The sequence below is a fragment of the Elephas maximus genome, chromosome 3 (assembly GCF_024166365.1).
Source record: "Elephas maximus indicus isolate mEleMax1 chromosome 3, mEleMax1 primary haplotype, whole genome shotgun sequence".
Classification (NCBI taxonomy): domain Eukaryota; kingdom Metazoa; phylum Chordata; class Mammalia; order Proboscidea; family Elephantidae; genus Elephas; species Elephas maximus.
The window spans coordinates 193,866,248-193,890,301 of record NC_064821.1 but is presented as its reverse complement, the minus strand read 5'-3'; the positions used below and the strand labels follow the sequence as shown (position 1 = coordinate 193,890,301).

Here is a 24,054-nt window from a genome sequence, read left to right as displayed (position 1 = left end):
GAAGGACGTCTGGGTCCCCAATCTACCCCTATTCTCTCCTCCCTCCTTCTGTCGCACCCAAAGCTCAAGGCTCCCACCCCAAAGTGTAGTCACAGCATGCCTTTAAGACTTTGCCCACTCTCTGCCCCTCACTTTCCCCCTCTCCCTCTATCCCCTTCTCTTCACCCCATCACTCCACAACCCTCCCTGCCCTCTCCACTGACCAAAGGGACAAGAACTAACTCACCTCCCAGTTGTTGCCTCTGAGATATCCGAGACTGGGGGGGGGGGGGAAGGGGAGCGGGGGGGTGGTAGCTTGCCGCTTGTGGAAGGGGGGGACCCCCGTGCTTTGCCAGGGAGTCCCAGCCTCCAGCCCAGCACCCCATCTAGGCCCCCACAGCGCGCAGAGCAGGATTCTCTTCCCATCGAGGCTGCAGGCTTTGTCTGCTCTGCCGAGAACCTCTACGGGCGGCCCAGAGCTGGGATCGACTCTGGGAGAGCGGGAGGGGGGAAGAGGGGAAGCGGAGAGAGAGCGCGGCAGGGAGGGGTAAGATGCGAGAGACGGAGAGAGAGAGAGAAAGCCGCAGTGAACAAGCCGGACCGCTCCCCGCCCTCTCGCCCCCTCTCATTACCATAAGAAAGAGGGACCCCGGACCGGTTGGGATGGGGAGGGAGCCCGTCTTGGGAGGGGACGCACTGCATTAGCCTTTTTCAAACCCGTTGAGTTTCTGCACCCTGCCTCCCTCCCTTGCTCACCACTAGAAAGAATCAGGGACCTCGATTCCCATCCCACCCCCCAGCTTTGCCTCGGCTCCGCGGGTAGAGACGGAAGGGCACATCCTTATCCTCCTCGGGTCAAGGAATTCGTCCCCGCGGCCCCATGGGCGAGAAACTACAACTCCCAGCATGCCCCGGGCGCCCCCGGCGCGCCCCCCTCCCGTCAGTTCCATGCTGCTCCATCCAGTTCATTTAAAACAAAAGAGTTTGAGCGCTGGAAGGGGCTGGGCTCAACTGGGGGCCACTGAGCGCCGCTCCTGGACTGGGGCTCGGTGCGGGAGCCTAAAGGGGGCGTCTGGACGGCGGGGCCTAGAGACTCTGGGTCCGAGGCGGGAGGGGTGGGGGCAGAGATCCCGCAGCCCCCCGCCCCCCGTCACCCCCGGAGAGGAGAGGAGATCTGCTTTCTTGGTTTTGCCTCTCTTTCCCCCCACCCCCACCCCGGGGGCTGGGGCGTGGGGAGTCGGGTTACAGGGTGTTTGGGGAGGGGGGCTTAGGGGGAGGATCTATCTTTCTATCTCGCTTTCTTCCCCCCACCCCAGTTCTTTGTTCCCCCCTCCCCACACACCCCCCTCCTCTCCTCTCCCCTCCCCTCCTCTCTCCTCTTTTCCCTTCCACCACCTCTCTCTCTCTCCCTCTCTCTCTCTCCCCCAGCTTTTGTTTCGCCATGCCTAGTCTAGTGGTATCTGGAATAATGGAAAGAAATGGGGGCTTTGGGGAACTAGGATGTTTCGGGGGAAGCGCTAAGGACCGAGGGCTGCTGGAAGACGAGCGCGCCCTTCAGCTGGCTCTCGATCAACTCTGCCTCCTGGGTTTGGGGGAGCCCCCCGCCCCCACGGCGGGCGAGGACGGGGGAGGTGGGGGGGGCGGCGCCCCCGCGCAGCCGGCCGCCCCCCCGCAGCCGGCCCCGCCACCGACGCCCGCGGCGCCCCCGGCCGCCCCGACGGCGGCCCCCGCGGCGCAGCCGCCCCAGCCCCCCACCGCCTCCAAAGGGGCGAGCGACGCCAAGCTCTGCGCTCTCTACAAAGAGGCCGAGCTGCGCCTGAAGGGCAGCAGCAACACCACCGAGTGTGTGCCCGTGCCCACCTCCGAGCACGTGGCCGAGATCGTGGGCAGGCAAGGTAAGCGGGCACCGGGACCGTGGAGAGGGACGTGAGGTGGGGGGCACCCCGTCCCCAACACAGAAAGTTCATTTCCTTTCTCCCTTCCCGCCGCCTCCGGCTCTGTCCCTTCCCCACAAAGGGGGACCCGCCCCTCCCCTGATTTCCAAGTGCCACAAAGTTCCCTGTTGCCCACAGTCGGGACCACTCTCCGGATCCTTGCTCCCCCCAGGGCTCTGCTCTTAGACAAAGAAATATCCTCGCACTGGGAGAGGGAAAGGGGAGGGGGCTCAGTCTCCCAATCGAGGGAGGCTGTCCGGAGGGGGTGTCCATTCCTGGGGGGGGACTGGCGGAATGTGCAAAGAGTCACTCGGAAGTCTCTGCTCCAGCGTCTGTTAGTGGCTTGGGGCGGGGGCACCCCTGGGATCCCCACACTCCTGGAGTTCCAGACTTTGGGGGAGACCTGGCCCGGGAAGCCCAACTGAGTATCTGTCTCTTTGTTGGGCTGAGTGTAGGAATGGAAGGGGGTGTGGCCCAGGGGAGGGTCCCAGCCTGGGGGTGAGGTGGTGAGGGGGGCTGCTGGGAGGAGGGGGTCTTATGGTCAGCCACACACCAAAGTTAGACGGTCTGTGAGGTTTTGGAAGGGGTGCCTCCAAGGAAGTGTGATGTCCTGGCCTGGACCTCTCCTCCCTCTCTGTGGCTTTTGTTCTGGGCTGGCTACGGCCAGGGGCCAGAGGCCTGTTGAGGGGTCTCTAGTAGTGAGAGTGGGACAGCGCAGGAAGGGGGTGTGCTGGGGGGTGAGAAACCATCACCTGGAGATTTGGTGGCAGGGCGGGTGTCTGTGGGGGTGTATGTTTAGAATTAATCCAGTGTAGTCTGTCTGATACCACACCCTCCTCAGCTCCAGCATCCCTGGGCAGCTTTGGGGGGGTATATGTTGGTGAGGGTCCAGATCGAGCAGACGGGATGTTGGGGACCGGTCCCTCTCCCAGTTTCCCAAAAGGGGTGGGGGGGCAGGATCTGGAAATTGCAAAGGGGCTGGGCTGGGGAGGTGTGGGGTGGGGGAGGAGCTGTCCCACAGTGGGGAACAATAGAGGAGCTGCATTCCGGCTGGGAGTGAGGGAGGAGGCCGGTGGCTGATGGGGGAAGAGGGGAGGCGGGCCAGGCAGCCCCTACTCCACATCCCACCTCACCCACCGGGCGGGCGTGCTGGGGTTAGGGAAATTTCACCAGGAGACCCGAGAAGGGACGTGGGGAAGATGCCACTCCTCTGCACACTCCCCATCCCCCTGAGGCACTCCCTCTCTTGAGATTTCTGGTTTAGAAAGTTGATTTCTTCTTGTTGTCAGAAACTGGGGGTCCAGAGCCCTGGAACTGGGTGGAGACAGTGATATCTTTTCTTGGGTGTGGGGGTGGTCTTGAGAGGCTCTGGAATTTAATGAGATCATTTTTTCCTCTTCTGCCTCTGCATCCCATGGGCCTGTCCCTCATAAGAGTAGGGAGATTTCTCCTATTCTGTTAATCCTCTCCATTTTTTAAGTGTATGGAAGTCCTCTCTCTTGTCTAACCTCCCTCCTTCTACTGCAGTGTTAGTCCTCTTCTATTTGACCTCTAGGAAGGTGAAGCCCATTGGATCTTCCCTTCAAGAGATGCTTCTTCAGGGTTGCAGAGTCCAGGATGAGATCCACCTCCAGTTCTGCACCTCCAAGCCCCTAAATTTTCTCCTTGCCCTGGCCGGTCCTGCTCACCCCAACCTCAACCCCAAAGATGCTTTGCTCTCACTTAAGTTTATGGAGCCAAAACTTAAGAGTCCAGACCCCAAGGTGCCCATCAGACCATGTGAGTGGAGGAGGCAGAACAGGGGACCTTCCTGTTGTTCAACTTCGCATACCTCACAAATAAAACAATCATTTATTGATGGCATCAAGGATGTGGGCTTGACAACAGGCAGGACTTCTCAACTGACAAGAAGTCTGAAGACAAGGGTGGGGGGGTGCAAATTTTCCTTCCTCAGGTCTCTTGAAGTTGAAGAGAGCTGCCCCCAACTCACCCTCTACCCCCCACCCGTAATCTGTAGTGTCAAAGGAGAGGCAGTCTAGGGTAGAAGGAAAAAATGAGCTCACCTCAGGCCTGTGTTTGGAGGGTTGGCAGGGTCAGAAAGCTAGGACCACTTGCCTTGGTTTTGAGGAGATAGGCAGTGTGATGGGGAAGTGAGAAAGGATAGTAAGTTGTGTGCTTGGAAAGGGGTGTCAGCACATCTGTATGTGAATGGGGGCAAAAGTTGTGGGTGTGTATGGAACGTGCTGGAGAGGATGGGGATGGAAGAGAGGGATATATAAAAGGTTGAAACACAGGGGCTGTGTGTGAAAGTGTACATCAGGCTCGCCCCACAAGTATAGTTTAGATAAAGGCACATAGCCCACCACAATTCTCAGGGACATGTGTGCAAACTCACATACACGTGGCACGTGTGCTATGTGAAAAGGTGTGAGTCTCTGAGGCTCCTCTGTGAAGCTATGGGGATGGAGGGGGAACATGGGAATGGAGAGTGGTTTGTCCAGTCAGCCATCAAAGTCTGTGGCCTTTAGAGGTGGCATGAGCTTCCCAGCCTCCCTCACTTTTCTCTCTCCCCTTCTCCGTCTTTGTCTCTTTGTCTGGGCCTTTCTTCTCTCTCTTCCTGCCTCTCGCCTCAACCTCCCAGCTTTAACCTACTCCTACCTCAGAGCAGGAGAATGAGTCTAGAATACTCTTTCCCTCACCCTATATTCAGCCCCCATCCCATCTCTACTCTTCTGCCCCCAGGGGACAGGAGTGTCTTTTGGGTGGGGTGCTGCTCCTTCACACTGATTATTTTTATCTTCATACTCCTCCTCTCCCTCTTGAAACTGTGATTCTCAGACCCATCCTGGTCTCCCACATTCCACTAGTTGCTCACTATGAATTTGGGACTGAGAAACTAACAGGTAGAAGGCATGGGGGGGTCATAGAGAAGATGGGGGTCAGTGGTCCCCGAGTAGATTGGGGGATGCTTTTAATAAATGGAGGTTAAGATTTGTGGGGTTATTGGGGGTTCTGTAGAAAGATGGGGTCAGTGACAGATGGGGGTGATTAAGTAATTTGGAAGTATGTCCTAGCCAGGAATCAGTAGAAGACTTGAGGGACCAGCCAAGTGAGGTGTTAAGAAAGAGCTAGTAGATTTGAGGTTAGCAACTTGTCTGGGAGGTCAGTGAGTATTTTGAGGTTTCAAGGAGTGAATGAATATGGAGGGACCTGAGTGGAACGCCGGGGAAAGTTGGTACATTTTGAAATCTGTGATCAAAAGAAACGTTTGGTAGATCTGAAATCCGGTGAGTGGATTATTCCAGTCAGGGTGGATGCGGGGTGGGGGGGACCTGTGTTTCCAAGGGTAGACTGAGGGATCCCTGGAGAGCTGTGGTATCTGGGTAAGGATCAGGGAGCTTATAGGTCCCAGCACAAACCTTGCCCTGTGGGTTGCTTTCTCCCCTTCCCCACCCTTCCCCAGGCTGCAAGATTAAGGCTCTGAGGGCCAAAACCAACACCTACATCAAGACGCCAGTGCGGGGTGAGGAGCCGGTGTTCATGGTGACTGGGCGGCGGGAGGACGTGGCCACAGCCCGGCGGGAAATCATCTCTGCAGCCGAGCACTTCTCCATGATCCGTGCCTCACGCAACAAGTCGGGCGCCGCCTTTGGCGTGGCGCCTGCTCTGCCAGGCCAGGTGACCATCCGTGTGCGGGTGCCCTACCGGGTGGTGGGGCTAGTGGTGGGCCCCAAGGGGGCAACCATCAAGCGCATCCAGCAGCAGACCAACACGTACATTATCACGCCGAGCCGTGACCGCGACCCAGTGTTCGAGATCACCGGGGCCCCAGGCAACGTGGAGCGTGCGCGGGAGGAGATCGAGACCCACATCGCGGTGCGCACGGGCAAGATCCTCGAGTACAACAATGAGAACGACTTCCTGGCGGGGAGCCCCGATGCAGCTCTTGATAGCCGCTACTCGGAGGCCTGGCGAGTGCACCCGCCCGGCTGCAAGCCCCTCTCCACCTTTCGGCAGAACAGCCTGGGCTGCATCGGCGAGTGCGGAGTGGACTCTGGCTTTGAGGCCCCGCGCCTGGGCGAGCAAGGCGGGGACTTTGGCTACGGCGGGTACCTGTTTCCGGGCTATGGCATGGGCAAGCAGGATGTATACTACGGTGTGGCGGAGACCAGCCCCCCGCTCTGGGCGGGCCAGGAGAACGCCACGCCCACCTCGGTGCTCTTCTCCTCCGCCTCCTCCTCCTCTTCCTCTTCAGCCAAGGCCCGCGCTGGGCCCCCCGGCGCTCATCGTTCTCCTGCTACCTCCGCGGAGCTGGCTGGACTCCCGAGGCGTCCGCCAGGAGAGCCGCTCCAGGGCTTCTCCAAACTTGGGGGTGGCGGCCTGCGGAGCCCCGGCGGCGGGCGCGATTGCATGGTGTGTTTTGAGAGCGAGGTGACTGCCGCTCTAGTGCCCTGCGGACACAACCTGTTCTGCATGGAGTGTGCAGTACGCATCTGCGAGAGGACGGACCCAGAGTGTCCAGTCTGCCACATCACAGCCACGCAAGCCATTCGAATATTCTCCTAAGCCCCCTGCCCCATACCTCTTGACCCACTCCCCAGGGGCTGCCCTGGAGCTGTTTTCCACTGGGGCCTTTTGGAAATCAGTGATTTAAAGGGCAAGGTGCTTAGAGATACTCGCTAGCTGGGGAGGGATAAGGGAAGGCTGTGGTGGCCGGAGGGCGGCCGGAGGGTGGGCCACCGCCAGAGCCTCTGGTCACCCTGCCCTGGGTAGGAGGGGGCAAGACCAGAAATTTTACTAGAGTTACAACTCTAATACCTCAACACACCCTTAAATCTGGGAGCAGCTAAGAGAAACTTGTTTTGCCAGAGGTGGTAGCCAAGGCTGAATCTCCTAATCCTGATCCCTTCTGCCCACCTCCCCATCTATGTGTCACTCTACCCCTTCCTCGGTGGAGGAGATGGGGAAAAAGGAGAGGGAGAATTATCGTTTGTACCTAGAGGTGCTTTTTCCAATCCCAAGCCCTCTGGTCCTGACCTCTGACCTCTTAACATGACCCTTTAAACCCCCACCCCATATCCTGTTTGGGAATCTGTTCAGGAGTTTCCCAAAGCATAAGGAGGTTGGGGCCCTACTGGAAGGCTGCATAAGTCTTTTGTGGGGGGAGGCATGGCAATCGATGAAGGGCTCAGAATTCATCTGACCCCACAAAGCTGGGCTGGAAGAATCTGGAGGCGTGGGCTCCCCTTTGCCCCCTTCAACTTTTCTTTTCACTCTCTTCTCCCCACTTTTCTCCCTTCAGGCTGTCCTTTCTCCTTTGCCCTTTTCTTTTGCCCCAGTTCTTCTCTTTGCTTCCCCTTGGTAGTTGTCTATTTCAGCTCTTTGTTCCCTTTCCCTCCTTGCCGTCCTGCCCCTTCCAGCCAAGCTTTGGGGACACCGTCTCTGGGAAAAGTCAGGGGAGGAACACGTTGATGATCCCACCAAACTCCTTCAGGCATCAGAAAGCCCTCTCCTTCCTCTTCCAAAGAAACATCTTAAATTTTTGATGGAGTGTATCTCCATCGTCAGTGAAAATTTGGGGTGGGGACTAATACCAGGGTACATAAAGGGTCAAACTTCCACCTTCGTCATATATGGGCATTACATATAGGGAGCAGTTCTTGGGCTGGATTTTCTGGCTGTGAGTATGGGGCGGGGGCAGGGGAGTGTGTCTGCTGTTTCAAGGAGCAGGAAAGGGCCAGAGGCAGGAGGAGAGGTTGGTGGAGGGAAGGGCAGCTAGCTCCCTCAGTCGGCTCCTCCTCCCCTGCAGTGCCCCATTCCCTGCACCCCTCTCTGGACCTGACCTGAATCCTCATTAGCCTGCTAGTCATGAAGTCTCCATCCCACCCACTATGGCTGAGGAGAGAGGCCAGGTCTTCAGAACGGGGTCAGTCTGGGGTGAAGCAGAATTGGGGTGCTACAGGACCTGTCTTGAGAATCATGTATTGTTACAGGCCTTGCACCCCCTTTCCTGCTTCCCCACTGCTCAGTTGGGGCTGCCACTGGCCTCTCGCTCTCCTGGTTCCGCTGGCCGGGCCAGGAGATGACAGGGACGGGAGTCCCAGAGGGCCCCAGGAGATCCTTGTATATAATGGGGTGGGACTGTTCTGTGTGATCTCCGAGCACTTAGCTCTGGAGTCCCATTCTTCCTGGATGGAGAAGGGGTGCAGGGATGGGGGTGCAGAGAGGTTTTACTCTTCTCCTCCCCCCTGTTGTGAATTATCTCACCTCTCCTCAGCCTTCCCCTCCAGACCACCAGCCAGGGAAGGGAGAGGAAGGAGGTCACGGCCAAGAAAACGAGCCTGTGACAACTTCCCTCCTTCCCACAGAAAAATGTGAGCCATCCTGAAATGTCTGTACAATAGAAACCAAACCAAATGGGCACCCCCCGGTCGCTGGGGGTGGGTGGGGAGGGGGGTGGGAAGAAGAGATGTCTGTCTGTCGATCCCCTCCCCCTCTCCACTCCTTACCCTCAAAGGCAGAAGACTGTTACACTAGGGGGCTCAGAAAATTCCATCCCACCCTTACTAATTGAGCCAAACCTAGAAACAAACGCAAAACACACACAGCGAGAGAGAAAATAGAGGAGAGAGAGAGGGAGCGAGAAAGGCGACCAACACAGAGGAGAGAAAACAAAAATAGCAAAAAAAAAAAAAAAAAAAGCAGTTCTTTATAATTTAATATTCTATTTTAATAAAGGCGTTTATTACCATATAAATGTAGCAAAGAACCTGGGCTAATATGAAAAAAACAAAAAAAGACTTTTTATTAGGTAATTTATTATATTATATGGAAAGGATATTTTATTTTATGATAAAGTGATCCTTAAAAAACATAAAAAAAACTTTAGAAGGTTTAGAATATATGTAGGGAGAGAAGAAGAAGAAAAAAATACATTTGTATTCAGAGTTAAATCTTAAAAGTGTTTTTAATATATGTTCGGGTTTACGTTCCTTTTTTCCCCCACTTTTTTTTGGGGAGGAGAGTCGTTTGCTTTTCTGGAGGGAGCATCCTGGGATGGATGGTGGAGAGGGGCTGGGGGAACCGGGTCCCTTTTGGGGCCCTGTGAATAGATTGGATTTCACTTCGTGGGCTCCCCCTCCCTTTCTCCCCTCCCCCTCGGGGGAGCCGGCAGAGCCAAACAAAGAAAGGGATTAACAAGGAAGGAAGAAGCAGAGGACTGAGAATCCTGGGGTGTCCCCCCCTTCCCCTGCCCAGTCCCCAGGGGTGAGTGAGGAGGGGAAGCTGAGAACTGAGGCCCAGCAGGCCCATGGGAACCCTCAGAGAGGTATGAGATTTAAGAGAAATAGATTTTTTTTTTTTTAACCAAAAACAAGAGAGAAAGAGAGAAGAAGAAAGAAACCGAGGGGTTTAAAAGAAAATACTACAAAATAATAATTATTAATAATAATAATAATTCAAATTTATTTCATATAATCCTAGAGAAAGAGAGAAAGAATTACTAGTCACTTAGTAGACAATATTCAGATAGCTTAAAGTTTAGTAGCATTGAGGGCCCCCGGGTCCAGTAGAATGTATAAAAGTCATAAAGAAAATAGAGGAGGGAAGTGGCTGAGTCTACCCTGAGCTGTCCCCATCTTCAGATATCAGGGTGGGAGCAGGTTGCAAGTGAAGGCTGGCAGCTTCCAATCAGCTGGGGTTGGTTCTGAGAATACTTGGGGTTTTCAATTGTAGGACAAGTAGAAGAGGGGCTCCGTTCTGAGGGTCTTTGAAAAGGTGGACATTGATCATCTCAAGCAGATGGGGGGCTGGGCTGAAGGCAGCAGACAGGGAACCTGAGGACCTGGCCATCCTGTCCATCCCTCTGCCTTTGCTGGGCAATGCTTGCTCACTCCAAAGTGATAGATCATCACCTGGGGCTTTTAGGGAGGATGGAGACATCTGAAACGTCCTAAACCAGCTTCTCTCAGGCCTGAGGAAGTCCTTCTTAATGTCTAACCTCAATCTACTTCATTGCAGATTGATTTGAGAGCCTGGTAGGTCATTCCCCAGACAGGCATACATATTACTTTGCCTTCTCAGAACTTCAGGAGGGCTGAGAATATTTGTCTTCCGTCCTTGTTCCCACCCGACATTCCACTTTGCTTTTGCCCTCCAAGGCATCAGTGGGAGTAGCATTTTCAATAAATGTTCTCCTTTAAAGTTGTACTGTGCTTCACAGGTTTGCAAAGTGCTTTATTGTCTTATAGAAGTTAGACCCTAAGAAGGACTTCCCATCCTAGGAAGTAAAGGGGAGACATGTCCTTGATGGTCTGGGGTAATTGTTCCCCAGATAGAGAGGCAGGGGCAGGGCAGCAGTGACCTTGGGTGACCCCAACCCTGACCCTCTCTGCCCCAGTCCACCTCCATCTATAAGTGTCCAGGTAGGGGCCATCCACCATGCCTTGGCCTGGGGCACGTCACCCCCCTTCACAGACAATTGGGGAGCCTGACTTTTGCATGTGAGAAATCATTTTTTTTAAGCACTTGCCTTCTAACCCCAGCTTGCAATCAAGTGGGGCCCTTCCCTCCTATCCAGATGAGGGGCAGGGAGGCCCCTTGGCTCTCCATTTGGCAGGAGGGGTGGAGCCAGCTCCGTTACACCAATGACCCTGTCGTGCCCCTCCCTGGCCCTAGACCCCAAACACAGATTCCTCTCCCCAATTTACTCTTCTCGCCCCACCTGGGGACAGATTGCCCCCTGCTCTGTCCTAGAAACCCTCCTAGTTTGGGATGGTAGCATCAAGGGTGGGGAGGGGATTGTCCTTGCCCGCTGCGGGTGGGTCGGGTGGGTGGGGGGAGACAACCCTGGGGCAGGGGGGATGGCCTCTCCACTGTAGAAAGTAGAGTAGGATTGTGGTCAGACTTAATTTGAGGCATCTAGTGAAGACACAAATCTGCTGAGGAGAAAGAGTTCAAAAGGCGGGAAATAAAACCGACCCATGAATAATCAAGTCACAGTGATGTTGCACAGAATGCAGAGAAACCAAGAAGGGGGAGGGTTAATGTATTAAATGTGCTATTAAGAACTTAATTTTATTAAAAGTATTATTACTTAAAGGCTCTGTCTTTTTTCTCTAGCATATGGGTCGGAGACATCTTGGAATGAATGAGCGGAGCCACTGTGGGAGTGGTCGCTTGGGGTTTTCTCTACTGTGACTCTAGTGTCCCAGCACACCTTATGGGAAGTGGAGGTCTCTGAAGCTGTCACCCGCCCTCGGGCTCCCCTGTCCACACCGCCCTACTTGAACCTCCAAGCACTAGGTCACCTCTCTTCTCCCCATTTACTGCCTTCTACACCTTGAGGGGCAGTCAGACCTTCCACCCTGACCTGTAGGCCAGGGTGACAGCCTACTTAAGCACCCATCTCTTGGGCTCAGTGGAGAAGGGGCCAGCCAGAGAGCAAAGAGAGATAGAGACCCTCTCCACTCACCCCCACCAGACCCCTTCAATCCATCCCTGCACAGTCCCTCTTCTTTGGAGACAGAAAGGAAATGATGGAGAACTTGGGACATTCCGCCTTCCAGGTTTAACTCCACCCCTCTGTCAGCACGCACAGACAAAACAGACCCTGTAGGAGACCCTGACGCCCCTTCTCCCTAACATCTTCCCCTGCCTCCTCCCCTTACCCCTGGCATTGGAGTGACCTCAGTTCTTGGCACCAGGGCCCTGGGCACCAGATGGTTCCCGCTGATGCCGTTTCCTTTGTCTTGCCTTCCAGATACCCCCTCCCCTCCACGCTGCCCTCCCTCCCCCACCTGCCCTGGGGGTTGGCAGAGGGAAGGGCGGGCAACTCCCACCCTCTTGGCACTGTCCCAGACCACAGGGCTCCCCAAAGCAGCTGGCCCTGGGGTGCAGCGGGTGTGGTGGCGAGGACAGAGGTTGGGGGAGGGGAAGGGAAACAGGGACTCAGAGGAGGGCCAAAGCTGAAGGGGAGGCACCAACTGGAGAAGAGGGAGAAACAGACGGAGGCAGCAGGATGGCCGGGCATCGATACAAAACACAGCTTTATTTGAGGCCTAGTCTGTGAGGATGTGGATAGATAATAGAGATATGTGTAGCGGGGCACGAAGTCCTCAGGGCTCTAGGGGGCTGTCGACAGAGAACTGGACACTGACATCAGGAACCAAAGGGCAGGGAAAGGGCCTGGGGCATGGGGGGGTGGTGACCAGGATGCCAGTGGGGCGGGGTTTGTGCTGCCCAAGGTCAGAGGCTGATACAACAGGCCCTCTTCTCCCCAGGGCCCAGCTCCTGTCCAGCCTGGGCACCGCCCAGGGTGATGGCATTGGTCCGGATGCTGTTCTGCCTCTGCTTGGATACCTTGGCGAAGATCTCTGAGTGGGTAGAGGACAGTGATCAGGCGAAGAAAAAACTGAGAGCCCACACTGAGTGAGATCCCTCCTGCCCCTCACACCCCTTTATAAGCATTGGAAGTGGCCACATCTGAAAGAGGTTTTGCTGGAAGAAAGTGGAGTTCGGGCACCTGGGTCCCTTCTACTTACCTGGGTGAGAGGACCTGAGGGGGGAGGCAATGGTGCCGGGAGGCTCTGAGGAGGCTAGGGGCCCAGAGAAGGGCTGAGGAACCAGCTGGAGTGAAGGCTGGGGCGATGGGGCGGGATGGGAATGCCAAATGGAGGCAGGGGTTCTAACCTTTGAGAACAGTCTCAAAGGCCAGCTCAACATTGGTGGAGTCCAGGGCTGAGGTTTCCAGGAATAGCAACCCGTTGTTTTCTGGCAGGAAGGGAAACACAGCATTAATTGAGGGGTACAAAGGCAGCAGCAATGATAACATTTACTTAATGTTTACCAAGTACCAGGCACTGTGCTTAATCCTTGGCATGTAGTAGCTCATTTAATCCTTAAAACAACCTATGAGATAGATAGGATTACTACAGCTCCTTTATAGGAGAGGAAACTGAAGCCCGGAAATACAGAGGGAGTGCATAAGGAACTTGCCCTGTGTCCACACCTAGTTACTGACCAAGACGATATGTGAGGCTGGGCTGTGGGACTCCAGAGTCTGTCCTTAACCACCATACCATGCTGCCTGAAAACCCCAGAAAACTCCTGGGGAAAGCGTGACTGGAGCTGGCCAAGAGAGCCCCCGCCTACACTTAGGGTCTCTGAGCGTTGCAGGGTAGCACTGTCTTAAAATCCACTATGAATAATTGCCCATGAAGACAATCTCAGGGCAATGGTGGGACATAATGGGGACACAGGACATGGAGGGGAAGTGCTGGGAGAAAACCCTGAGGAAGAGGAGATGGAGATAGGGGGACCTGATGGAGGAAGTCCAGGCTGGGGGTCTGGGGGTGTGACAAGGGCTGGAGAAGCTGGAGCTGGGAGCCTGTGGGGGAAGTTGGAGGAATCTGGGTCCTGGTAGGCTCTCACCGGCAAACATGCGGGCCTCATCAGTGGGCACCTCCCGGGCCTGGCTGAGGTCACTCTTGTTACCCACGAGCATGACGACGATGGTGGCCTCTGCATGGTCATAAAGCTCCTTTAGCCAGCGCTCCACCACGGCATAGGTCTGGTGCTTGGTGAGGTCAAACACCAGTAGGGCCCCCACGGCACCACGATAATACCTGGGCAAGGGGTGGAGGTGGGCAGAGAGGCAAGGTCAGGGCCGTGGGGCCAAGTTTCAGAGAAGAGCCATCAAGTCAAAAAGCCAGAGATCTGAGTACCAGAGACCAGGAAATATGCAAACTGGGGTCCAGGGACCCAAATCTCAGCAGGGTAGCCCAAAGCTCCTGTGCCTGATGCTTGGAGTCCTCCAGGGACACTGGCCTTGGAGCCTCTGAAGCCTCATCTCCCCACTCTAAAACCTCCTCTGGCTCCCATCTTCCTTCATAGCCCCTCTGCTCTGCTCAGTTCCTTTGTTTTGCTTTCAGCCCCTACTATTCACCCAAATGCATAGATGAGCTCTGGGCACGTCTGCGTCTGGATGGCCCTCCTCTGAGATCTTCATTGCAATGGCTCCTTGACCCACAATGCCCTCTTCTCTCCTGTGGCCAAGTAATTCTTGCCCTTCCTTCTAAAAAAAACAACCGTTGCTGTTGAGTCGATTCCGACTCACAGTGACCCTGTAGGACAGAGTAGACCTGCCCCACAGGATTTCCAAGGAGCGGCTGGTGGATTCGAACTGCCAACATTTTGGTTAGCCGCTAAACACAACTACTGCGCCACCAGGGCTGCACCCTTCCTTCTAGGACTAGCTAAATGCCTACCCCATGCAGCATCCATCTCAGGCATCCAACCTCACTCTTAGAACTGGATGGGGCTCCTTCAGACGGGTGCTATCTAACTATTCCCATTTTATTGATGAGGCAGCTGAGGCTCCTAAGTGGTCAGGTGACCAGTGCAAGAGTGTGTATGTACCTTGTGTGTAATTGGACCCCCTTTGCTTCCTGGCCCCTGGCCAGTGCTATCCCTCACTATACACACTCAGACCACCCTTCATGCAATTTGGCCTAAAGCTTTAGGAAGACAATCTGGAAGTGGTGTCAAGAGGCCTCACTTCCAGGGTGTCCTTTGAGTCCTGTTGCTTTGTCACATGGAGGTGACCAGTCCAGCCCTCAGTGTTTGTGGTTAGATGGTGAAAGCTGCCAAGTGCAAAGCACTGTGGAGAGGTGAGGGGAAGCTTTCAACCCACAGAGCCTGCTCCCATCCCAGCTGTACCCTGATTTCACCTGCTCGAGCCTCCAGTTTCTTGTGTTTAAACAGGGATTAAGCATAGCCCCTTAACTCCTGATGGTACTTTGAGGATTCCATAAAATGCCAAACTTAAAGTGCCTTGTATCTTCTTGGGCACATTGTAAGTGTCGGCAACAATTCTTGTTTTTAGTTCTAGTAGTTAGTAGCACTGTGTTCTGTCTCGGGCTGCTTGCTGTTTACGTGTGTCTCCTGAACCGTGGGCTGTGAAGTCTTTGAGGGAGGAGACTTACCTGAAGTCTCGGGATCCCACCCAGGGAGGCACCGCAGAGTTCCCTTGCCACCACCTTCTCCTCCACCTTCCTCCAGAGGTGTTCCCTGATTTCCCCAGGACCCCCACACCCCCGCAGACCCCCAGGCCCAGGCTCACGCTGAGGTGATGGCTCGGTACCGCTCCAGGCCAGCGGTGTCCCAGATCTGAGCCTTGACAGCAGCGGTGCCCAGCATCACAGTGCGGGTGGAAAACTCAACCCCGATGGTGGTACGGCTGTCGTGGTTGAACTCATTGCGGGTGAACCGGGATAGCAGATTGGTCTTCCCCACACCTGACTCGCCAATCAGCACAACTGAAGGGGTGGAGAGAGACGGGCTGAGCATGGGGCAGAGCAGCCCCAAGCTCACCTGAGCTTGGACTGTCTATCCATCGGGACAGGGTAGCTGGACTCGGAAAACCGAAGAGGGAGCCGGGACTCCTGGCAGGGGCTGGGGTCAGGTCTGCCGTTGTGCATGATGCATCTGTCCTGGGCAAAAGGGCCAGAGTTTGGAATAAGTTAAGGGGACATCATGTTTGGTAAAGCAGAAGGCCAATGAAATGAGATGAATTGACACAAAGCCACAGCAACGGACTCAAACATACCAACGGTCATGAAGATGGCTCAGGACCAGGCAACTGTTTCGTTCTGTCGTACATAAAGTCACCATGAGTCAGAACTGAATGGATGGCAACTAATGACAACAACAAGGATGATAGGCCTGGTCTGTCACGCTGCGGCTGCAGAGTCAGCCTGTGCATCTGGCCGTGGTGTGTTAATCTGTGGGCTGTTTGTGGGTGTTGGTGTTCAGGGGTTGTACAGGGAGGTTACCCGGGTGTGTGAATGTGGGCAGGTATGGTAGAGGGTCTGGGGGGTGCACATGTTCTGGAGTAGGGAGTACGATATGGGGGAAGTGGAAGGTTTGGTGTGCATGTTTGCACAAGGTGCAAAGGTGTGAATAGAGATGTGGGTGAGGAGGAAGTTTGGCAGGTGACATGTCTGGGGGTGAGGGGGAGGTATGTGTGCCCAGGTGTGTGTAAGAAGTTGGGATCCAGTTGTCCCTGCAGTCCTGTATGGTAAAGAGCTTGGAGCTGAGATTTGGACCGTGAGATTTGCAGTCCTGGCTCTGCTTTGTATCAGCTGTGTGTCCTTTAGCAAGTTATTTAACCTCTCTGAGCCTGTTTTTTTAATATGAAGAATGGGAATAACAGTAGAATCTACCTACGGTTGTTGTAATAAGTAAATGGGATGTTGCCCAGGATACAGGAAGGGTACAAAATTGTTACTGTTGTGATCATTGTTGGTAAGTCAGTGTTTTTGCCTTTGGGTTTTCAGGGACAAGGGCCACAAGGGCTGTAAGAGCCTTTGGGTTTGTGGGTAGTGTCCAGGGCCAGGCCTTACCTGCTGTGGGTGAGCCAAAATAGGGTGTCGGAGGCTGATGTAAATAGGACCCACAAAATGCACTGGCACCAAGCTGAGCACCCAGGATCAGAGGAGGCCACCCTTCTGTGGAGGCAGGCTGGCACCCAAGGACTGGGAGCCACGCACATTGGGCTCTGGTCCCAGCTCAGCTCTGACTAGTTGTGTAACCTTGAACAAGTGGCATACCTTTGCTGCGTCTCAGTGTCCTTGTTTATAGACCTATAAAGGTCCCTTCCAACTTAAAAAAATTCCTTATTTATGTAGGGCAGGAGAGAGCTGAGAGCAGTATGGGTATGCATGGATAAGAGGATGGGCAGGTATTTGTGTGTGTGTGTGCGCGTGCCTGCCTGCCTGCCTGCCACTCCCCTACTGGGAACCTCATTCCCATCTGATCCTGCCCAGAGAGTGGGCTCACAGCCCTGTCCTTGGGCTCCAAAGGCGCTCAGGGCAAGGTTTTGGAGTCAGATAGAGTTTGAGTACTGACTTTGTGACCTTTTCTAAGCTACTTACTCTGTCTCTAAGCCTCAGTTTCCTCAATAAATAGACTAACATTTATTTAGTGCTTACTATGTGCCAGGTGCTGTCCTAAAAGCTTTACATATTTCATCCTCACAACAAATCCATGAGGAAAACACCATTATTATTATCCCCATTTTACAGACAAGGAAACCGAGGCCCTTGAGAGGTTAAATAACTTGCCCAAGATAACACAGCCAGTGTGGTGGTGCTCCCCAGACCCTCCTTCAAGGCAGGACTTGCTGCCCAGCTGCAGGGAGTGTCGGCAGCTGCCAGCCTCCAACTGTTGGCTCCTTCAGCATCCGTCTCCGGTGCGGAGAGCCCCCTCACAGAGGACATGCCCTTCCTGGGCAACCCACATCCAGTGACTGAGCAAGGTGAGGCTATAACAGGCTGGGCCACTCTGATGAGCAAGACTTTCTCCAGAGCTCCCCACCCACAGCCAAGGCTTTGTTAGTCCTGCTTCGCAGTTTGACTTTTCCCTCTGCCCAATCCTGTTTCCTCCCCCTTCATTTCATGCATGTCAATCTTGCGCCACGAAGTTCTTCTGTGTCTGCTACTGAAGATCCCAACTTGCAATCACTGCAGGTGGCAGAGCTGAGATCTGAACTGTTAGTTGGGCTCCTGACCACTCTACTATACTGCCTCTCAAGATGAAAGATAACTTTTTGGGGTTGCTATAGTGTAAAGCATTCAACTGCTAACCGAAAGGTTGGCAGTTCGAACCCACCAGCCGTTCGGCAGGAGAAACGTGTGGCAGTCTCCTTTTGTAAAAATTTACAGCCCTGTCCTCTAGGGCTGCTAGGAGTCAGAATTGACTTGACAGCAACAGGTCGTAAGTCTCTGGGTGACGAAATGGTTAAGCATTCGACTACTAACCAAAAGGATGGCAGTTAGAACCTATCTAGAGGTGTCTTGAAAGAAAGGCCTGGCTATCTTCCTGGTGATCAGTGTCTAAACGGTCACAGCATTGTAAACCTTACCGAGTGCAGTTCTACTCTGAAACACATGGGGTTGCTGTAAATTTTTTTTTAATTGTGAGAAAGTAGCTGGAACATAGTAAACGGAAAACCAAACCCATTGCTGTTAACTCTGATTTGTGGCGGCCCTGTGTGTGTCAGAGTAGACCTGTACTCCACAGGGTTTCCAGAGAAAGGGCTCAATATAAACAGTAGCTTACTGAGACTACTGGTAACTTTACCCAGTCTCCTCTTCCTGGGAAAGCGGCTGGAAGTACAGGTTCCCTAACCCCAAGTCGGCTGAGAGGCCCAGCTTGAGTGAGGGTGGGGCTGAGGCTGGGAGAAGCAGTGGGGTGGGGTGGCTGGACAGGGAATCAGAGCCTTGCCTGTCCACCCTGCCCTGAAGGAGGTATGGAGGTGCGTGTAAGAGAGGAGGGGCAATAAAGGGACCAAAGGCAGCAAAACAAAGACACAGAAAGATACATGCACCCTTCCAGGGGCAGCCAAGTTGAACTCTGTGTCTGGTATCCAGGTTCGAGGGGTTTGCCAATGAATAGGCAAACAAGGTCACAGCCCTAGGAATCCTCCAGATTCTAGCAGACCCTGGTCCCAAATCACTATATCTCCCTGTATCTTCACCCAACCCTATAATACCCAGAAAGATGACTTTCTTTTTCTTACATCTGTCTGTTTCTCTCTCTTCTCAGGAGGGAAGTCCTTTCTGAAGTCTGACCTCCATCTCTTGTGTTGCAGTGGCAGACTATTCCCAGGAATTTGGGCTTCTATTAGGAACCCTGAAGAGGGGCCTAACTCAGCACTGTTAAGGAATGACCAACATCATTATTTATAACAGTTGAGCCTAGAGACTTTTGCCTTTGTAACCAGGCCTCCCCCATAGCTTTCTTTCTTATCCGGAAGGAATGCTGAGCCCTGGGGCAGGGTTTGGGGGGTCCCCGTAAAAGAAAAACTAGGAGAAGGTCCTCTTTGGTTCTGTCAGTCTCTTTCTGAGTCCCTCTAAGCCTTCGTCTCTCCCCATGAACCCCAACTCACCCTTGAAGACAAAGTTATAATCCTCCTCCTTTCTGTTCCCCATCTTGGCTCCGCATGGAGGGTGCGAGTGTCTTTGGGGGCAGAGGTGACGAGTCTGTGTGTTGGCTCAATGTCCTCAGTCCTCGGCTCTCAAGAGACTTGGACCTTCCCCTCCTCTCATTGGGGTGAAGGAGACTTCTGCAGTCAGAAGGACAGACAGACTCAAGGCTGTGCAGGGGGTAGGGAGACTCAGGTCTGGCAGGTGGGGGTGCTGTAAGGAAGCTGAGAGGACGGAAGTTGAGAACAGGAAGACCGGGGCGGCTGGAGACCTGGGGCCCAGGTGGGTGGAGAGATGATGACGTCAGACAGGTTGAACAGGTTGGGTGTCTGCTCCTAGCTTGGGCTCTTGAATGCTGGTGAGGAGGCTCAGAGGAGTGGTAGAGGGGGAGCAGGGCTGGGGACAGGACCTATGGAAAAAGCCAGCTGAGGGCTGAGTGCGCATTGCTGGGTTCCTGGGACCTGTGGCAAGTGGAGGCCCAGCCACCAGTGCGTTGGAAGGCCCCTCAGGGAGCAGAAACCCACTTGGCCTCTTGGTTTCCCTTCAGAGCAAGGTGCAAAGAGCCTCTGGGGAAGGTGGACTGGAGGCGCCAGTGGAAGGGCTGTTGGGGCCAGGGGCTGGGGTCAGCAGGGTTCCAGCCCCCCTGATACAGTGCAGAGCTGTGGGAGGTACAACACAGCCACTTCTGCCCCTCCCTGCAGCCCAGGGCCTGGGATGGGTAGCATTTCTCACTCAGGGTGGAGCTGGGACTTGCGGCCTGACTTGCTTCCCTAGGATGGGCCCCTTAGCACAGCCCTGGAGAAACGGGCTGTTAGCTCACCGTAGTCATTGCCCAGGGTAGGGGAGACCAGGGGCAGAAACAGCAAGATTGGGTGAGGGGTCTGAGTGTAGGGGCCAGATCTGGAGATGAAGACCTCTGAGAGGCCCATTTCTGGGCTTCTTTTATTCTCTCCCCACGACCTCAGGCCTCACAGCAAAGGCATCCTGTCTGCAAAAGGCCTCAAGATCCACACATCCTAACTGCAATAATCTACCATGATTAATTATGTATCATAAAGTATAGATTTATCTTTATTTTTCAATAGTTTTCTTGTTATATTAGCATCATATATTAGTCTATCCTTTCTTGCATTATATTTGCACTATGTTCATTTCTATTAAAAAATTTTCTATTGACGTTAAAAAAAAAAGACCTCAAGATCCAGAGGTCTGAGAATGTGAATGCCTGGGAAAAAAGGAAGAGGGTGTCAGCCCCTTGGAGGTGGCCTAGGGGTACCCTCCCACTCCAAAGGTAGAAAAGGCACCACACCTCCCACTGCAAAGCCTGGAATGGACACTGAACTCCCAGCGTCAGATATTCTTTGTCCAACACGACCGCCATCAGGCCCTTACTCCTCTGAGCCCCTCCCAAGGTTCTGTCAGCCAGGTGGGAAGATTCTGCTGTGAGTGGCAGGGGCTAGGTGAGGTCACACCGCTGGAGAGGCCAAGGGAGTAGGGGCACCACTGCCAGAAACCATTTGGTTTTGGGAGATTGTGGTGAAGGAGGGGGTAGAAGTCTGCTTTGAAGAACATGAGGAATCCTACTAGCGATCCCTGCTCTTCCCACCTCCTCCCATCCCTCCCACCCAAGAAAGTAGCCAAACACAGGATAGGAGTTTAAGTTTATTCTTGGAAAAACAAAGTCTCATCCTCCCACCACAGCCCAGGCAGGTTTTCCCAAGGGGCCCTGCCCCTCCAAATGGTCATCTCTCTTTTCTGATCCCAGGTTCCGTCTATAGCTGTCATGATGCCGCTACCTGGGTGAGGGGCTCCTCCAGGTACTGCACCAAGGCCTGAGCCTGCAAGAGGGGGAACAGTTATCAGTCCCACCCTGGCCTTCCACTAGAGCAATATGGGATCCAAGACCTATACCCCCCAATGCCATATGCTCTGAACACCCAGTCTCAGCCTCAGCCTCAGTCTGCTCCTGGGAGCTAGACCACACCAGGCATGGACTGGGTGGACATGGGAAGGCCCCAGAAAGGTAGTGAGGGTGGGAATGGACATGATGATAAAGCATGAAGGCTTGGCCCGGGGTTGTGGAGGGATGGGTGATGGGCGCATACACACCTTGGCCTTGAGCATTCCGAAGCCCACGGTCTCCTTGGCATACATACAAAGCAGAAGGTTGGCCACTCGGGTGATGGCCACTCGGCCCTCCTGGTGGGGGAGGGGATATAATGGGATGCGATGCTCTGCTTGGCACTCTCAGCCTCCTCCTTCCCAAAGGGCTCCTCTGGCCCTAGAGGGACTTATTTTCCTTGCACGCCCTGGGTACAGCAGGAGGTTCAACTGGGGGGCTTTGACTATAGCCCTGGACATGGGGTCCTGAGCCTGCGTTCTAGCCTCAGCACAGCCATCTTTTAACCAAGTTGCTCTGGGAAACTCACTTAATCTCCCAAAAACTTGGTTTCTCTTTCTATAATCCCTACCTCACTCCAGTTGGTGGGGGTGCCAGTATACACTAAGGAGTTTGTATCTGCAAAGGGCTGTCCAGATGGGAGATGTTATTATTATGGGCTCAACCCAAGACACTGTGAGGGAGTTGGGAGCAGTAACCCAACTTATATTTCTCTTCTTTTCCCTTAGTGATGCTTTGCAAACTGCAAGTTTGACTACAGGGTTAAGAGATCTATTTAAAAGGTTGATCCGCATTTATGGGGAAAAAAAAAAATGGAGGGAAGAGAAATGAAGAGCATTGCATGTGGTAAGGGAAGTACCATCTCCCGAAACTTTTGTTTCAGTGAGTGTGTGTACTAGGCTGTGACATAAAATGTATTTTTTATGACCAGGTTGTGGTTTAAAAAAAAAGTTTTGACAATCATTGCCGTATAGCACTAGCTGTGGACTAGGTACCCTAGGGGTCACCTGTTAAACTGAAATGACATTCAGAGGGTAGGAATGAAGCAGGTAGCCAAGCTACAGTGGAGACCCTTCCTAGAGAGTTCGCTCTTGGGGCCTATTTAATTTGGTTCAGCAAACCTTCAGTAGATACCCACTCTGGGCTGGGAGTCAGGTGCCTTTCCGGGGCTCATCTCCTACTACTCACCTATGCTCATGCCACTCCATCCCATTAGCCTTGTTGTTCCTTGACCAGGCATATTCTGCCTGAGGGCCTTTGCATTTGCTGTTCTGTCAGAAATGTTCTTCCCCAAGATAGCCACATGGCTTGCTTCCCAGCTTCCTTCAGATCTTCAATCAAATATTACCTTTTTAGTGAGATTGTCTCTGACACTATTTTGCTCCATAGCATTTTCACCACCTAACGTACTTACTGACTTCCTGAGGGCTGGGGTTTTTGTCTGTCCTGTTCACTACTTCCCTGCTATTCCCCCAAACACTGCAGAGACTTAGTAAATATTTGTTGAATAAGGAGATACAAAGGTAAGACAGTCCCTGCTCCTATGGAGTTCACAGTCTTAACAGCCACTTCCCCTTTCTGGACTTCATTTCCTTTCTCTGTAAACTAAAAGGGTTCTACTAGGGTCTGGAGACCCTGACAACTTTATGGTTTTGTGAGTCAGTGAACTTGGGATGACAACACCTTGAGTCTGCACATCCCTCTGTAGTTTATATCCATTCTTTAATTTGATCTTCAAAAGAACCCAGTAAGTTGGGCAAGGGTATGTGTGTTATTGTTTTCACCTTAAAGATGAGGAAGCTCAGAGAGGTCAAATGACTTACCCAAGGTCTCACAACTTTTAAGTGGCTGGCTGAGACCAGAACCCCAGTGAGTCCTCTGGCCCAGAACCCCTTCCTTACCACCACTTAATGAATAAGGTCCTGCCTCTTATAAATACTGCTGCAGATCACCTCTTAAGACTTGGAGATCCTGTTCCTGGCCCTCCAACCATCCAGGATGGGGTCTGGGTAGCCCCCTGGGGATCCCCTTGGGGGATAGAGGAAGCCAGGCTCCCCTTTCCATACCATGCAGTCCATGAGAATGAATTTGAGATTGTCTTCATTAAACGCTTGGTTCCCATTCCGGTCATAGGCGGCCCAGATGTTACTCGCGATGGCCGCGGTGACCCGGGCGTCCGTGTCTCCGTAACCCGAGTAGGCTAGCAGCGACCCCTCATTATTCAGCAGCCTGGCGAGGGATATCAACGTGCTTAGAGCAGGGGAAAAAAACGCCTGAGTTCCCACCCCAACTCCTGCAACTGGCGCTTCTAGGAAGCAAGGGTCTGGGCTGAGTATGTCCCGGAACCTGCACCAACACCCAGCACGCCAGCTTCCCTTTTCTAGAAAAGCCTCTCCCGGCGGGTTTCCCCAGATGCTGCCCACTGCTGCCTCTTTCCTTCCAGGCGATCCTTCCCCACCCCTCCCTTTGAGAGCCCCGCGCCGCTCAAGTCCTCAGTCCGCACTCACAGGGTGCTCTGGACGCCTCCAGTGTTGGCTTGGCTTAGCACCTGGGTCAAAGCCTTGGGGCGCAGCATGCCTGCAGCACCTAACCCAAGGCTTTTCCACTCAGATACCCTGGATTTCCTCCCGCTGGGCTCCGCCTGCCGCTCCCCGTAGCCCAGCTCCCCTGCCCCGAAACATCCTGGGAGTTGTAGTTTCTTGGCCTGGCTATTGTGGGTCTGCTTTAACTCCTTCCCACCGCGGAGGGCTCTGGGAATTGTAGTTCCTTGTTGCCTCGCGAGGCACCCTGGGAACTATAGTTTGCCTTTCCAGTCAGTCCACGAGGTTATGGGGGAAAAGAGCGGGAGTAAAAGGCCCTTGGAAGTACTGGAAGGACATTTAACCCCTTCGAAGAGAGAGAAGGCGTCATGTCCGCTTAGCAACCCACGATTCAATAATAATAACAATAGAATCCCTGTATTTGTCAAGCACACCTTTGGTTACTTTCCAAAGCAGTTTTCTATCTTATGCACGATTCTGTGGGATGAGGCTATAGGCATTATTAGCTTGAGGAAACCTAGGCTCAGAAAAGCCACCTAGGCAAAGGCCAGATCCCTGACACCGTATTTAACAGTCCTTCATTCGGGTCACGACCCTCGGGAGAACAGGGTCAATCCTAGATATGAGACCCTAGGCGGACGTCCAGAGGTGGGAAAAAATTCAACCTCCAAATCGAGCAAGAGAAGGCCTGGAAGGGATCTGGGCCTCTCAGGAAA

At 53.7% G+C, this 24,054-nt stretch overlaps 3 protein-coding genes across 3 annotated transcripts; 1 reads left to right on the top strand and 2 right to left on the bottom strand.

Moving 5' to 3' along the window:
* The first annotated feature begins 1,077 nt into the window (after window positions 1-1,077).
* MEX3A (mex-3 RNA binding family member A) lies at window positions 1,078-8,352 on the top strand. The gene is made up of 2 exons (XM_049880760.1): window positions 1,078-1,874; window positions 5,377-8,352. The coding sequence occupies exons 1-2, from the start codon at window positions 1,421-1,423 to the stop codon at window positions 6,477-6,479; spliced, it is 1,557 nt and encodes a 518-aa protein (XP_049736717.1). The 5' UTR covers window positions 1,078-1,420; the 3' UTR covers window positions 6,480-8,352.
* Window positions 8,353-11,939: 3,587 nt separating this feature from the next.
* On the bottom strand, window positions 11,940-19,164 carry RAB25 (RAB25, member RAS oncogene family). Its single transcript, XM_049880759.1, has 5 exons — window positions 18,862-19,164; window positions 15,034-15,229; window positions 13,344-13,537; window positions 12,603-12,683; window positions 11,940-12,286 (listed from the first exon to the last, which is right to left on the bottom strand). The coding sequence occupies exons 1-5, from the start codon at window positions 18,902-18,904 to the stop codon at window positions 12,159-12,161; spliced, it is 642 nt and encodes a 213-aa protein (XP_049736716.1). The 5' UTR covers window positions 18,905-19,164; the 3' UTR covers window positions 11,940-12,158.
* A 1,389-nt stretch (window positions 19,165-20,553) lies between these two features.
* LAMTOR2 (late endosomal/lysosomal adaptor, MAPK and MTOR activator 2) lies at window positions 20,554-23,462 on the bottom strand. The gene is made up of 4 exons (XM_049880758.1): window positions 23,306-23,462; window positions 22,865-23,027; window positions 21,008-21,097; window positions 20,554-20,736 (listed from the first exon to the last, which is right to left on the bottom strand). The coding sequence occupies exons 1-4, from the start codon at window positions 23,371-23,373 to the stop codon at window positions 20,680-20,682; spliced, it is 378 nt and encodes a 125-aa protein (XP_049736715.1). The 5' UTR covers window positions 23,374-23,462; the 3' UTR covers window positions 20,554-20,679.
* Window positions 23,463-24,054: the final 592 nt, after the last annotated feature.